Source organism: Osmerus eperlanus, chromosome 16 (assembly GCF_963692335.1).
Source record: "Osmerus eperlanus chromosome 16, fOsmEpe2.1, whole genome shotgun sequence".
Taxonomy (NCBI): Eukaryota; Metazoa; Chordata; class Actinopteri; order Osmeriformes; family Osmeridae; genus Osmerus; species Osmerus eperlanus.
The window spans coordinates 13,264,581-13,280,175 of NC_085033.1; the positions used below are offsets into that span (position 1 = coordinate 13,264,581).

The 15,595-nt window shown below is 43.3% G+C and overlaps 2 protein-coding genes and 1 long non-coding RNA gene across 3 annotated transcripts in view; 2 read left to right on the forward strand and 1 right to left on the reverse strand.

Annotated features, from left to right (window-relative positions):
- The first annotated feature begins 1,814 nt into the window (after positions 1 to 1,814).
- oc90 (otoconin 90) lies at positions 1,815 to 11,278 on the forward strand. Its single transcript, XM_062481585.1, has 16 exons — positions 1,815 to 1,930; positions 2,784 to 2,958; positions 3,181 to 3,293; positions 3,626 to 3,673; positions 4,547 to 4,660; positions 5,468 to 5,554; positions 5,810 to 5,968; positions 6,212 to 6,293; positions 6,453 to 6,628; positions 7,749 to 7,982; positions 8,380 to 8,478; positions 8,706 to 8,877; positions 9,087 to 9,193; positions 9,508 to 9,787; positions 10,416 to 10,690; positions 11,268 to 11,278. The coding sequence occupies exons 1-16, from the start codon at positions 1,843 to 1,845 to the stop codon at positions 11,276 to 11,278; spliced, it is 2,220 nt and encodes a 739-aa protein (XP_062337569.1). The 5' UTR covers positions 1,815 to 1,842.
- Positions 6,609 to 7,449, forward strand: LOC134036781 (uncharacterized). The gene is made up of 3 exons (XR_009932447.1): positions 6,609 to 6,704; positions 6,866 to 6,994; positions 7,272 to 7,449. It is a non-coding gene; the product is annotated as an uncharacterized LOC134036781 (long non-coding RNA).
- The window catches only part of efr3a (EFR3 homolog A (S. cerevisiae)), a 66,084-nt gene continuing 61,665 nt past the window's right edge, over positions 11,177 to 15,595 (reverse strand). The window contains exon 23 of the mRNA XM_062481586.1: positions 11,177 to 15,294. Coding sequence (XP_062337570.1) covers positions 15,189 to 15,294 — 106 coding nt within the window. The 3' untranslated portion in view covers positions 11,177 to 15,188. The remainder of the gene's footprint in view (positions 15,295 to 15,595) is intronic.

Sequence of the window (15,595 nt, forward strand, 5' to 3'; positions counted from 1 at the left end):
CAGCCAGTAACGTACTTCAGATCTATTAATTCTGTCTGAAACATTTGCCTTGGCCAGACAGAAAAAAACTTGAGTAAGTAAATATATTTCTCTATGGGGATCTTTTTAAACTCTTTATGAAATGAGCTGTTTGACAAAATGCATTCTTCACATACTTCCAGCAACGCCTCTGCATCTCCAACATTCTCTCTCAAGTGGGTTGTGTTGAACACCTGGTTTAGATACTAGCTCTTTGTTTGGTTTACATCCTCAGAACCACACACAGACAGTGTCTCATTGACTCTCCACTGTCTCACAAGCCCATTAATATGAGGGGGAGGGGTGCAGGTGGAGATAACACCAGGTCAACCTTAAGGTCAGACCTGCATCTCCGGGGGAACAGAAATGTGTCTGTAGGGCCCTTGTCTGGCTTTCCCTCCCCACCCGGCAGTTCTGAGGTGACCCAAGTGAAGACAGACCCGGACAGGAAGTAGGCTCCGATGCTCTCTTGTTCAGCCGATACCTGATATTCCTTCACGTAAGGACTCTAGACAGCCCCAAATGTCGGCCCCTGGACATAGGAGCTTGTGTGGCCATGATAGAACAAAACAGAGGTAAAATGATTCTAGTTATCTATTAAGTCTTTGTGCACGGTGACTATGGTCCATAGGAGGTCACATGGACTACGAGGCCTGTTCTCAAAGACAGCCCTGGTTGATCAGGCACATTTGAGTGGACAGCACTACAATATGGACTTTGGCAACAGCAGATTTAAGGTAAGACTTACTTTGGGACTAGTTGTGACGTTTACTGTTTTGTAATGGTGTTTACCTGTTCTGCAATGATACCATAGCCTATTGGAGTCGCCAAAATATAAAAGTGAGGGCCAGTTCAAGATGAAAACTCTTGACAATACATCATATTGTAACTTATGCTTTTAGGGGAAGAAAAAAAGCTGAGCAAGGGGACATTTCAAGTGCTGCTTTTATGTGACCTCATTTTATCTCAACAACCAGAGCCAGACCTGTTTTTGTACACGGACACAAAGATGCAGCAACTTCAGAGCGGATTGACACCATGCAATTTGAAGAGTGCACTCACTCCTCGCAACAGCCTAAAAATACGCTTCTTTTCGCACAGAGCTGTTTTGAAAGAAAGCTTCAGCGACATGGCCGACATTAACAACGTGGCGCCGGAGATGGAAGCGATTTGGCTCATATCAAAGGCACTGATCTCCCACTCAGCGCTGTAGCTTCGAAAATCGTCTTTTTCTTTCCAGGGGCATGAATAACGTTAGTGACGCTTTCAATCTGCTGCCTGGTGCCAAGCCTAGTTGAGCGACAGGTGGGAAGATCTGTTTGAAGTTGTTAAAAAGATACAAAGGCAGAGAGAAGGTTGCCGACCTGATTTAAAAGCTCTCTAATCAGCACCTAATGAGGGAGTTCAATATTAAAAGTGAAGAGAAAATAACCTTTGAACGGTTTGTTATTTAAGGAAAGAATAGTAGTCCTGATTCATTGAATTCCTTTTGAAAATGTCCACTTAATTGTATGCTTTGAGGAGTGAGGGGTGTTTCCAAGGTTGCATCCTTCAATGGATTTCTGTGGCTGAAAGTTTCTTCTGATTTCTGTGTTAAATGTGTACTATAAACACTATCGTGTTTTCTTCAATCATTCTAGGTAGAAATCATGTTTCTGACATGGATTATGTTATCTTCGCTTCCAACCAGTGAGTGTCCTATTGATTTACAGACACAATTTAGTTGAGTGGATTGTTAAACATACACAAATAGATTTCTATCTCCCAGTAATTTGCATAATAATAGGACCCTAACAGAACCTCAGTCTACTATAAGCCAGTCACATGTCTATCCTTTTGTGTGCAGCCATGTCTGGAAACTCCATATTTTGCCCAGCCAACAGCGAACTCAACACAGACGACCTGCTCATAGGTAAGGCCAACATGTGTAAAACATGTCATTTTAGGTGAGTAGCAAATTCCTATGATCTAACCTGGCAACAGTAGTGAACAGGGCAGGAATACATTCGTACAGTGTAAATCCACTATAGATTTTACCACCATGACAGCTGCTGTAGCGAAGATGTTTACATTTACAGTTAGTCATTTAGCAGACGCTCTTATCCAGAGCGACTTACAGTAAGTACAGGGACATTCCCCCCCGAGGCAAGTAGGGTGAAGTGCCTTGCCCAAGGACACGTCATTTGGCACGGCCGGGAATCGAACTGGCGACCTTCAGATTACTAGCCCGACTCCCTCACCGCTCAGCCACCTGACTCCCCGTGCACATAGACTTGGGTGACACCTGCTCCACGTGACTTGACCTGGCAGAGTTGTCAACTTCCGAAAGCCAAATTATTTACTGACCCGAGGAAGTGACGACGGAGACTTAACTGACTTTGACTGGGCGGGTTGACATTTGGGGGTTGAACAGTCCACAGCCCTGTTGTTTTGATACCAGAGGTAACCCTGGCTGGGGGAAGGTAGGCTCCCACAGAGAGCTGTGAACTTAATCATTTTCCGCTCCACACGCTTCACTCTCACACTGAGACGACAGACCAGGGCCTGGCCTATCTAAGATTAAATCTCTTTACCCACCACCTGCTACAAACCAAATTGATTTGCCAGAAGGGGATAAAAAAAAAGGAATCCCCTATTAAGTTCTTCCTCCTGTGTCTACAGTGTGTTTCTGGGGAGTTCTCCCAGTTTGACTCATTCCTTTTACACGTACAGTTCATCTCTCTCTATCTCTCTCTTTATCTCTTCCTGTCTATCTCTCTCAAAAGATTGTCTTGGGATGCGCTTCACATGGCTTCATGCGGTGTTTGATAATTTCCCTGGGCTCCTGAGGTTTACTCTGAAGCTCAGGTGCTCCGCCCGTCTGTGCCCGCGCCACATGGAGGATTACGGCTGCTCCTGCAGACACCTGGCAGTGGGAGACCCAGTAGACGCCATGGATGGGTAGCAAAGAACACACATACCAGTACACTGCCCGTGTTGAACATTCTAGAACAGTGCCGGTGGTGAACATTCTAGAACAGTTCCTGAACTTTCTAGTACAATGCCTGTTTTTAACCTCATTGAAGCCTCAAAGACTTTCAATGTCTTCAAATATTTACAGTACTATAACTTTGTAAAATGTGCTTCATTATCAGTTTATTTGTAACCTCTCTCCCCCTCCAGGTGTTGTCATACACACAGAGCATGTTATCAGGCAGTGACGGCTAAACCATGCCGACAGGAACTTCTAACCCTCTCCGAAAACGTAACCTGTGGCGAGGAAAATATCACTTGTGGTAAAAAAAAATCAAATATAAAATGTATTCACAAAATATTTCAGCTCTCGCAATGCCAAAGTTTGCATGAATATTCTTCCTGTTGTTCAGATTCGTTTGGCTCGTGTCAGCAGACCTTCTGTGAGTGTGACCAGGCTGCTGTTGACTGCATGGCTCAAAGCTCCTATACCATCTCCATGAGAGGACTGGCAGAATCTTTCTGCTCTGCTCGAAAACAAATAGGTAAAGTAGAAATGATAGGTCACGTTGAACTGTACTTCAATGCCCCCCCCCCCTTCCTATCACCTGTGAGTCACAGGTGAGTCATAACTCGTTTCTGTGTGTTTAAACAGTGTTGCTCAATAATGCCACGGACACAAGGGAGGTCTTCAATGAAACAGGTGAGACCTTAATGAACACAGACGCCTCAGAGAACTAGGAAAGAAGAAAGCAGAAAAAAAGCCCTGTGCGTCAATAGTCCTGTCAATTTCAGTGCAGGTCACCCATGTCGTATCTCTGGGGCTCTGATTGGCCAGAAGCGTACAGATGACTCACACCTTGGTTGATCCAGTCAATTAAAACTGATCTTTTGGGGGGTTTGTGTTGCACTGTGGTCTCAACCCACACACAACAATATAAGATACTGCTGGGTTTTTTACAGTGTTTGTATCTGTGACTAATCGCCAGCTTTTAAAATAAGCTACCCTAGCTACTTCTGCTCAGTCGCAGATGATCTGTGTACGTGGCTGTAATAGCTAGCGATATCTCCGAACCATTTAAGAACGAGACATTGAAAGTAAAGTTTGGGCTAGAGATCTTGATTCAAAAAATGTAACTTTCTTTGTCCTTCTTTCTAATGTTTTACCTTATTGTGAAGGCCTCCAAAGTTACCATGCTTATGATAATGTTATGATGCTTCATGTTTCAGATAATTTCCTTCCAGAAAATGTGTCCATGACTAATTCTAGTACTTCAGATGGGAACTTCCTGTCTTCAAACTCTTCACACCTAGAAGGAGGTAACAACCTGGTCTTTGACCCCAATTTATACTCACTGTTATTGGTTCAAACTCAGGATATGAACCAGGCAACAACAATATTCTGGAAAACTGCCAGATATTTTTGAGTTTGTAACTATTGGTTGTTTGGTCACCGGTTTATGGGATTCTTATCATTTACTCTGACTACAGCAATGTCAGAATGTAGGTCATTGGTTTGTACATTGTTGTTGTAATGAATATGTGCTGAATTTTTAATTCTTCCTCTAACAATCAGACGTGTACCAACTAAAGGACACTTCCATGGGTAATGACACGAATGTTGGTGACACAAATGCTGGTGACCCAGTGACCACACCGACTGACCTGGCCACCCAACCACCCTTTGAAGGTAAACTCTTAATTGCCTCAGAGTTGCTGACTCAAGACAATGGTGCCCCAATGGGCCAAACAGATTGAGTTTAAATCAGTACGGAGTAAGAGTACGTGGTGTATTTCTGTGCCTGAAAAGTCACGGCAGCCAATCGAATGTTATAACGGTGATTCATGCTGTAATCACGAGAAGTGGCATTATGAAAGAAATGATATGATTCAGGAGCGTTGCAGGGTTGCTGGTTCAAATCCTCCTCTCACTGCCCTTTGGATGAAAGTGTGTGCTAAATGACTACATTATTGCTTTGTTGTGCTGTAGATGAACCAGAGAATGAGAGAGAAGGTCTGGCATGGGAGGAAGCAGAGGAGAGAGCAGAAGCAGAACATACTTCTTACCTCTCTATGGGCTTCAGCCTTCAAGGTAGCCAAAACGCCTTTACACTCTCGAGGGTTTTGTCTCAAAGTGGTTGCTATCAGCATGTATGGCCACTATATTTAACAGCTGTATACGATATCATATTACATGCCACCATATGGAAAATGTAAGTTGCTTTGGATAGTATTTTTTAAATGAATACATTATCTTTGGTATGGGTTAATAAAAAGTATTTCCAGGAAAAAAGTAAAGTGGTAAACGTCAAAAAGTAAACACCAATAATTCAGCACAACATCTATAGTATAACATACTCTATGTTCATAGGGATTTGTCGAATTCTTCCAAGGTTTAAAAAGACCCTTCATGTGTCTTTTCTTAGCCCCGTCACAGCTGGAGGTCTGGAGGGACTGACATGTCTCAGTTCTCTTCAGATGTGTGTTATCTGTGCAGATGTGAATGTGACGGGGGCGGGACTGGAAGACAAGGAGAAGGATGAACATGTGACAGAGAACACTCATTTAGCAGGAAACAACTCAGGTGAACATCATGTTTTAACACCCAAATACTCAGAAATGTCTTGTTTTTGGTTTAGAATCATTATAATCAGATTATGTATTATTTTAGCAACGCCTAATACAAAATAATTATTTTATTTGTTTTAAGGCGCTTTGAATGGGTATATTCCAGAAGGACAGAGTGCTACCACATTAGATGATTTGTCAACCCACCATTTACTGGTCTCCACACCTGAAACTGTGGCAGTAGCCACAACCAGTGTAACAATACCAACAGGATCCTCAACTGAGACCAGTCCGGCACCTCAGCATACAACACCATCAAGAACTACATCTCCCAGAGAGCTGACCACAGCTGAGGACTCACAGGAAGAGAAGGAGCATGAGGAGCAGGAAAGGCCGTTGTTCCTGCCTCAAGTGGACTCTGTTTTTGAAGGTAAGGGTTGTGGACTTTGTGCAAACCTTGCGATTAGCAGAGTACAATACAGTTCCACTCTATTGACTGAAACGGCACCAGAATAACATTTCTCTCCAAACATGAATTATTTTTCAGATGAGAAAACCATCACGTCAACAAGGTCACCAACTCCTGCTAAACCCGTACATACGACCAAAGCAACGACTACCACCACCACGACAATACAGCCACCTACGCTTGACCCTGACAGTTCACCTGAAGGAGAAGAGGAGGAGGATGAGGAGGAGGAGGAAGAACAGGACGAAGAGGATGAAAACCAACACGGTAAACCGAAACCTCTCTTGTAATATCAGCTTTAAAACGAGACTCATGCTGTTTACGAGAAGTGTGTTAATCTCATCGTTGACTTATCGATATTCCACAGTCAAGGAAATCCTAACAATTCCAACCACGACCACAAGATCTAGCACCACAGTGAACAAACCGTCCACCTCAACCACAGGGACAACCACCGTACCACAACCCTCAACCACAGGGACAACCACCGTACCACAACCCTCAACCACAGGGACAACCACCGTACCACAACCCTCAACCACAGGGACAACCACCGTACCACAACCCTCAACCACAGGGACAACCACCGTACCACAACCCTCAACCACAGGGACAACCACCGTACCACAACCCTCAACCACTGTTGAGTCGGCCGAGATGGAGGACAGGCCACTGCGTCCACCTGGTCACCCAGCAGGTAGAGCAATCTACTCTTACATTCACAGTTACATTAAAAACAGATGTAGCTGTTGTATTCTGGGGATCCACCGAGGGTGGGCAGTCTTTATGGCTGGGCACTCCCACACTGATGAGTCAAAACTCCTTAAGTTGAAGGGCATTTTTTTTTTCGGGGTTAAGAAAAAAATGTGAAGGGAGTTTTGCCAAGAAGACCTACAGTTTCACCAAACTCCACCAGAACTACCCTGGTCCCGTCTGGACTGCAGACTGGAGACACTCCACCTCCAGCTTCTGCTGATAAAACCAAAGGTCAGTCTTCATGTATTACACTACTTGCTGTTCATTATGCTGTGCAACAATGCACACGTTTTTGTCACACTGGTAACAACAACAACATAATAAGTGTAACAACAGGAAAATAACAAGGTAACAGTGTAATAACAACATAATAAGAGTGTAACAACAGTGTAATGACAGTGTAACAGTGTAACAAAAACCCAGACGCCTAGTTTCAGAACTAATTTGATTTCAAACATGTTTGCAAACTGCACAATCCCTGTCATCTTCGTCTGTTGGTGCATGCCAGGGCGGGGAATTGTTACCGCGGCAACGACAAGCTCACCAACCTCGGCGAGGCGTCCAGAAAATCCCAGCTCCAAGCCAATCAGAGTCACCGCCTCCTCAGAGCTATCGCCCACAGTTCTGGAGGATTCCGTCAAAGAACATTACAGAACACAAACAGCCACTCCTTTGGGTTTCACAAGCAGTGGTTAGTAGAGCTGTGATTCACAGTACAATACAATTGATTAGCACTGAATTTTATTTAGTTCACACATACAAATTCATACCGGGTGCAAGACTTGGTAGGTTTTGTACTGTGATAAGATACTGTAACATACAGGATGCCATAGAGCTAGGAAACTGGGATTTCATAAAAAAATATTTGGAAACTACTTTTTTATGGCAGTTTTCATGAATATTTGGAATTTTCACATAATATTCACAAATGTATTATCTTAACTATGAACTATCAATTTAATATTGAACGACGCCCATTTTTCAGGGGAAAGAAAGACAACCTCAGAAACAAACTCAACACCTGCAACATCACCACCATCTCACCAGACTACCATCACAACACAACCCAGGCCTGAAATCCACGTGTCTTCAACAACACTGTCACACACAACCCCTGGAGATGCGTCGGTAGAGGAGGAGGAGGAAGATGAGGAAAAAGACAAAGAACCCTGCGACGAGGAAGATCAGCTCGATAGCTCTCAGGAGAATCACCCAGACGGTAGGAAAACTTGAATGTTTGGTTTCAGATCCAGATTCAGCCAGTTCTTTCAATGGGGACGAAAAAAAGAAACACACTTGTTAACTTCATGGTAATGTAAATGTAAAGGCTTTAATGTTGGGATTCACACCTGAATTCAGACGTTCCTGTTGCCTTCATGTAATCACAGCTGTCTTACTTGCTCTCTTGATACACTCAAACGACAGATTAGTGTAAAAGCCAACGATTACTCACCGTGTCGTAGCATCACAATTGTGCTTTTACTCCGACAGTTTTCTTGGAAAGGGGGGGGGGGGGGAAGGGTGTCACAATATGTCTACCTAACACTCAATACCAGTCATGTAAACTGAAGTTGTCAGTATGGTGTGACCCCTGACCAACGCTCCCTGTTTCCCAGGCCAGGGGAGGGTCCAGAGACGAGCCGTGCCTTTCTTCGCCTGGTCTCTCCTCGAATCCATTGGACTATCGGAAGCTCAGCTCCACGCTGACAGCAAAGGTAGCTGACGGATGCTTCCGATCACTTGCAGTCCAGATCTGAAAAACTGGACCCGTTCTCTTAAACTATCACCCTTTCATTGTTTTATTTTTCTTACTGAAAGTCATTGATGGATGATTGAATCTTTAGACATTTCAGTTTCAGAGCCTACTTACGCGTACAAACAACTTCAAGACTCTGTGTGTTTGCGTGTGTGTCTGTTTGCGTGTGTGTCTGTGTGTGTTTAGAGTGCAGTGGCTCCTTCACTCAGTACGCCAGCGATGGCCGTGCCAGGCTAGAGATGCCCGCTCTGGGGGAGATGCTGCGCTGCCTGACGGGCCGCTGCCCACACGAGTACGAGATGTACGGCTGCTACTGCGGCCAGGAGGGCAAAGGTCAACCCATGGACCAGCTGGACAGGTCAGCCTGAACGGAATGTGTTCATTTTCTGCAATATACGGGAAATATTTTCCCCCCTTGGGTCACGCTGGCGGGGCCTGGCATAGCTGAGTGGTGGAGAGATGCAGCTGCAGATCAGATGGATCACAGGTTCAAATCTCATTCAATTATTTATAATAATTGATCTATTCCATCTTTTTCTTCCTTTTCTCTCTCTCTCTCGCTGTCAGGTGCTGTTTCTTCCATCGCTGCTGTCTGCTTCAGATCAGGTCCATGGGCTGTAAGAGAGACAGGAAACTCAACGCAGGCATCTCCTGTGAGAATCGGAAACCCCGCTGTGAGTTCATTTGAAATCCAGCAAGCAGCTCTACACATGCAAACGTATAGGTCCATACACGTTATGTTTGATTATGCCTGAATGGTGGCATGTAGAATACCTTTCTTTCCGTCATTTTAGAAAGAAAGAAGACAGACAGTTCATGAATGAAGCGCCTTCTCTGTGTCTTAAGATATTTTACAAATATTAATCCAGGACCACCCCCCATCCCCCCCCTAAGATGGGTCTGCCATAGAAACACCCTTTAACTTAACCTTTCTTTTAAGCCTTCCCCCAGTGACATTAATGCATCATTTATGACCCGTGTCTCCTAGGCCAGGGGGTCAGTGTGTGCGACAAGCTGCAGTGTGTGTGTGACAGGACCAGTGCGGAGTGCATGGCGGCGGCCCAGTTCAACCACAGCCTCCCGTCCCCCCAGTGCCAGGGCCCCCGGCCCCCGTGCCGACGGGCCAGCAAGCCCCACAAAACGCAGCCCCCTCCGGCCAAGTCTAGTGAGGAGAGTGAGGAGCAGGCGGGAGGGGGGTCACACAAGGGTGGCGGAGGGCAGGACTCGAGGCAGGGGAGTGAAACACACACACAGACTTCAGTCCACAGGTGAGAGGACCATGGTTAGTCGCTAATATAGCTTATTCGCTTTTAATCAAGGTTACTGACTGAATATACATTCACATTACATTTAGTCATTTAGCAGACGCTCTTATCCAGAGCAATTAACCCTCGTGCTGCCTTCGGGTCACATGACCCAAAGGTTCATAACGAACCATCGTTGTGTTTACCCAATTTTACCCAATACAAAAACAAATACAAATAATTTTCTTTTAACCATTCCAATGTGGGGGGTCTGAGACAGCCCGACAGTTAAAAGAAAATGCTTCACTTTGTTTTTGTATGAGGTAAATTTGTCGCAATACGACGGTGGGTCACAATGACTGATGGGTCAGAATGACCCGAAGATAACACAAGGGTTAACAGTATGTACAGGGACATTCTCCCCGAGGCAAGTAGGGTGAAGTGCCTTGCCCAAGGACACAACGTCATTTGGCATTTCGAACAAGCAACCTTCTGATTACTAGCCCGATTCCATACCGCTCAGCCACCTGACTACCTATACATACCGTTGGTGTAATGACCCGTCATAAAGATACCCTGAGGTGAAAATGTTGTTAATCCTTTTTTTAATTCCATGATTTTACCCAAATAAACTCTGACGTTTGACCTCCAGCGGACAAAGTTTTGAAGGCAGCAACGAGCCCAAAGACCAGATGGTGTCCAGCATCCCCCACCAGCCCCCACGCGGCCCTCACCCCCTGACACCAACGAACTCCAGTGAAGAGGCCTTGGAGATGGGGAGAGACCGACCTCAACCTGAGGCCACTGGGGGTCAAAGACCACCAACACAGAGCATGGTCCAACCTCACAACCCCGGACCTAGCAGGCCGGGCATGGTTCATGTTCATGGGAGGCCGGTAGGGACGGAGGTGAAGGAGGAGGAAGAGGGAGAGGGAGAGGAAGAAGAAGGTGGAGAGGCGGAAGAGGAGGAGGGAGGCGAAGAGGAGGAGGAGGGAGGCGAAGAGGAGGGGAAAGAGGGGGAGGAAGAAGAAGAGGAAGGAAATTAACGGAGGATACACCCATCAAATTAGTTTGCCTAAAATGTCTCAGGGAAGGAAGTCTTCTCGTGTACTGTTCCTCCTGTTATATGTGCTGATGAGTGTGGGGAAGGGATATGGAAGGCTTTGGTTCATAAAATGTTTTATCTTTCTTCAGTGTAGGACTTAGGGGAGGCTGCCTAAGACCAATTAGGCAAGTGCTTTTGTAAACAAAGAAATATATATTTTTAGGAAACATTTAACACAAGGTGTAATGAGTAGTCCTCCCATTTTAGATGTGAATTTATTTGGATTTTATTTTTTTATCGATAACTTCCAATCTTGCTTAAAATAAAGAAAACTCTTAAAAACCTTTAAAAAATTCACAAGATATTCACATGGTTTGATAGAAACAATTTATTGTATTCTTGTATATTTTTCATACAATGATCTCTATGCACGTGTGATGTGTGATGACTGAATAAAAGATCTGTCATAGTGGTTAAAACCAACAGTGAGCAGTTTGAATCAAGCCAAGCTTCAGTGGTTTTCAATTACATTGCAAAAGGTCATGAACTAGAATGACTTCATGTTTTCATTGTGATTGTTGAACAATGACTTCAGATCAGACACAAATCACTTTTGCATCACAAAATATTATCATGAGACTGATGGCCTAACTCCATATCGATGTGGTTCCCTATTGGAAAAACTGTACCAGAGAAATTGAACCTGAACCTGTAATGATTACATGGATGATTACCCATAATGCCATATTGATAAAGACAACATCAAATTAATCAAACAATGCTAAAACGAAATCTCCCCAAGTACCAGGTACATAACATAAAATGTGCAAACAAATGCCAACATGAATACATTATTAATAAGTCTCCCATTGCTATTGCAACTAGGTGTGCACCCTCTCATTAAACATTATTTTTTTATAATTTGTTAACTGATAAATGGTCACTGTTACTATCCTCTCACAAGAATATCTGTGTCTAGATGTTTATGCAATTCATCTTCTTGTATGTTTTTATTTGAACTATTAATAAAACATTATTCGCTAAACATTGAGGAGATAAGTTTGACCCATGTGGTCATTTTTCTTTTTACTCTAACAACCATATAAACAGAATACCACAGTGTCGATTGTGAAGAATATAACATTTTACCTGACTGCGTTGCCTTGGAGAACCTATTTCTGGAGGTAACTGACTTCAAGTACATTTCATCCCACACCCCCTTTCATTGTGTTGTCCCAATTATAAAGAAACACCTGGATGGTTGACAGTTACATGCTGTGCTGCTAACAGGCTTATTATGTCTGTCAGGATACGTCGTCCCATCTTCCTTAAGGAAATAAAAGTAGGTGGTACAGTGTTGGAGAATTTCTAACTCCAGTCTATACAAAGAATAACCTTTCATGAGACAAAAAAACAACCCTGTGTCAACCCTAACTACCTCCAGAAACACGGGACTCGCAACTGGTACACAGAATACACACAGCAACTAAGATCTTAATCTCTATCAGGCAACATGCCAACAATAGAATGCATATCTAGGCTATAAAAATATATATATAATATGATAGGCTTTGATGACTCTTTTATAGAGTACATGATACTGTATGGCCTATAACAACCTAAGTGCCATTTTCCATAGTTCACCCTCCACATAGATACTGTTGCTATATGAACAGTCAATCTATACAATGCATCTATACACACCACTTTTCCCTAAGGTAAGACATCCCATAATCAAACATTTGAAATTCTATGATCTGACCAAAACAATGTGGATATTGCACATATAAGACACATTCAATATGAATTTAGATTAAGTGTACTGAGTGGTTTTCTATATTAGATCAAATAATATGAATAAAGTGAACGAAATCAACTTAACATTAAAATGGAGTTGGAGGGATTTTTCATTGTTTTGATCAATTGTGGTCTGGTGTAAGATGGTCTATCCAAGCCCAGTCCAGTATTAAAGTCCCTGTCGTTAATGACAACGGTCCTTTCTTACGAGATGACACACGATCCAGATTTCGGTTAAGTCAGACTCGACAGCTTTCCTTTACTGCTGCTCACAGACACTGTCAGACTGAACTCTTACCAGTCGCCATCATCACCAGGGTAACAAACCTGCCCTTCTGATCAACCTCAACCATCCCAATACCACCTTGAAAATACACAAATTCCCCAGAGTTAATTGCCATCCCATAATAATAACAACAAAGAGCCACTGGACAACATTCCAGAACCTTCCCCTCGATTCCAAACCCTTTACTGTAACCATCTACACATACACATACAGCCTTCCCGGTCTCGTCTTGTGATGTTTTTCAGAATAAACTGCCCCTAAAGGCATTACTGGGGAACACACACACAATACCTACTAAACTAAACCATGCCTCAGCTCTCTGTGCTTGGTCGAACCGATTTGCTTTGTTCATCACGGAGAGAGCAAGTCTGTAACCACCTTCGGCAACATTAAACGGCAGAGTCTTAACACAGGGCACAAGGTTGCATAAACCAGCCAGCAAACTGAAGGCAGGGCTCTGAAGAGCCACCTACCCACATTCAACGCCGTAAACATAGATTCATATCTGTGTTATTAAATTGCTCAGTGGCGTGTCGACGCTGCTTGCAATCCCACAGAAGATGAGCCTTTTAGGTTGTGTTATAAAACGTGGCGGTGGATTTCTTTGGCGATGGAAGTGTTTTGGTACTCTAGATGCCAGACAGTGCTAGTAAAAATGTATCCTCGCTGTAGCTGTGAGTTGTTAATGTGGTCTACGAAGCCTCAATATAGCGCAGGTTTTTTTCTCCAAAATACTCAAAATTACATTCCAACAGACAAAATATTTCACAGGAAGCTAGAACTTTGAAGCCTAAAGCAACAATTAGACTCAACTGCTCACATTGTATACAAATTACACTCTGGCCAACAGCAATAAGCATATTACTTATTATGATAAGTACAAATCTGATGACATCAAAGTGCAGATACAGCAAAATACTGGAGTGACAAATGTAAGATGTGTGTGCCTCTGAAGTATAATCTGTTCATATTTTACCCCCCCCCCCCAGCACCTCTCGTTAAAATCTCTTACAAGAATATACTGTAGAATAAACGATGCAAATATGTTGCTGTCTACATACGATTGTGTTGTGCTCAATGGTTCATGCTGGTTTTCAGTGTCTAGAATATTGGAGTGGGATGAATGCATGAATACAATACTCCATTTGATTCTACTTTGTCCTGCTGTAAGGTGTTATGAGTTCAAACTGGACTCACATGGCTTGAAAGCAGTGGTACAGTGCAGTGTAAAAATGTACAGAATGAAAGCTCTGCGCCATTAACTTTTCACACTGCTATCATGCACAATGCTTGACAGGTCACTGAGTCATGCTTTAAAAAAAAAAAAATAATAATAATTTTTAAGCATCTATCAAAAAGACTGAATTCTAATGGAGCTATTCTACAGTGCCGTGTGGCACAAACTTCTGACAGGAGAAGGAGGACTCATAGCTATTAGCTTTGTGCCGAACCACAAAAGTGCTCTAAGACAGACAGGCCGAGAAGGTAATCTGGTGGAAAACCACACATAAACTGCACAACATATGAACTGTTGAACTCGAAGCTGAAACCAGTAAACCATCAAGTACTTGAAATGATAATTATTTTCCCAAACTACTGCAGAAGACTACATGATTGCAGTTCCATACTACTAATCCCCCGTTGTACACAGTGAAAGTCATTAAACTGAATAACACAGAAATATTTTGAGGAATGTTACAAAGACCATGTAATTAGATCATGACCATTTTCTTTCATCTCCAACTGGCTTTTTCCTCAAGTGCCAGATGAAGGGTTTCTTGCTGACTCGTGGAGCTAACATCAGTACCTCTGACCTCTGGTTTAGGGTTACTTTTTACTTAGGGTTACTTTTTACTTTTTAGCTCACGGATCGTGTGGTTTTCGGTCCTTTGGTCTGGATTTGACCAGGGTTTTAGAACATCCTGGGTTGAAATAAGTGCTCTAAAAGTGTCTTAGACAGCCTCCCTACACATCCGTCTCATTGGAAAGGCTAACCTGCTCTGCTAACATCAATAATATAATAATTGTGATTTTTTTGCCCAGTGGCTAAAATAGATTCCTGCTAATTAGCCAATGCAAAGCAGCTAATTGATCGCTATGTGAGGTGGTCCAGCCTGTTAGGGAGTTATGAAAACACGGTCACATTAGTGGTTCAGTTACACAGTTTGGAACAACTCTGATAGTAGACAATACTACTAACAGTCTGGTTGTTTCAAAGAGATAGGGGGTAACGCCTTTAGGCTGTGGTCAGGAATATAAGGTGATTGAGGTGTTGAAATGTGAGGCGTCGTTTTGCTCTAGTAGACACACAAGTCTGGGAATTTCATCTCGTACACGGGCACAGACTGGTTCTGGGTGTGGCCGGCCGAGATAGACACCATCCCTGAAGGACTGGGGGGGGGCCTGAGGAAGAAGAGACAGGAAGGAGAGGGAAACATTTACACTTAGTTATTTAGCAACATAAATGGCTCAGCACAATTGCTATTTGTCTTTACTGTCTATTTGTGTCTATTTGTTCACTTATTGCACTTTTCACATGCCATGCTCTGCACTTTTTGCTGTTTTTCCACTTCTGGTTAGATGCTAAACTGCATTTCGTTGCCTCAGTACTGTACTCTGTGCAATGACAATAAAGTTGAATCTAATCTAAATCTAATCTTAGCACAGGGGTTCTGAAACTTTTTGGGGACAGGGACCCCTTACA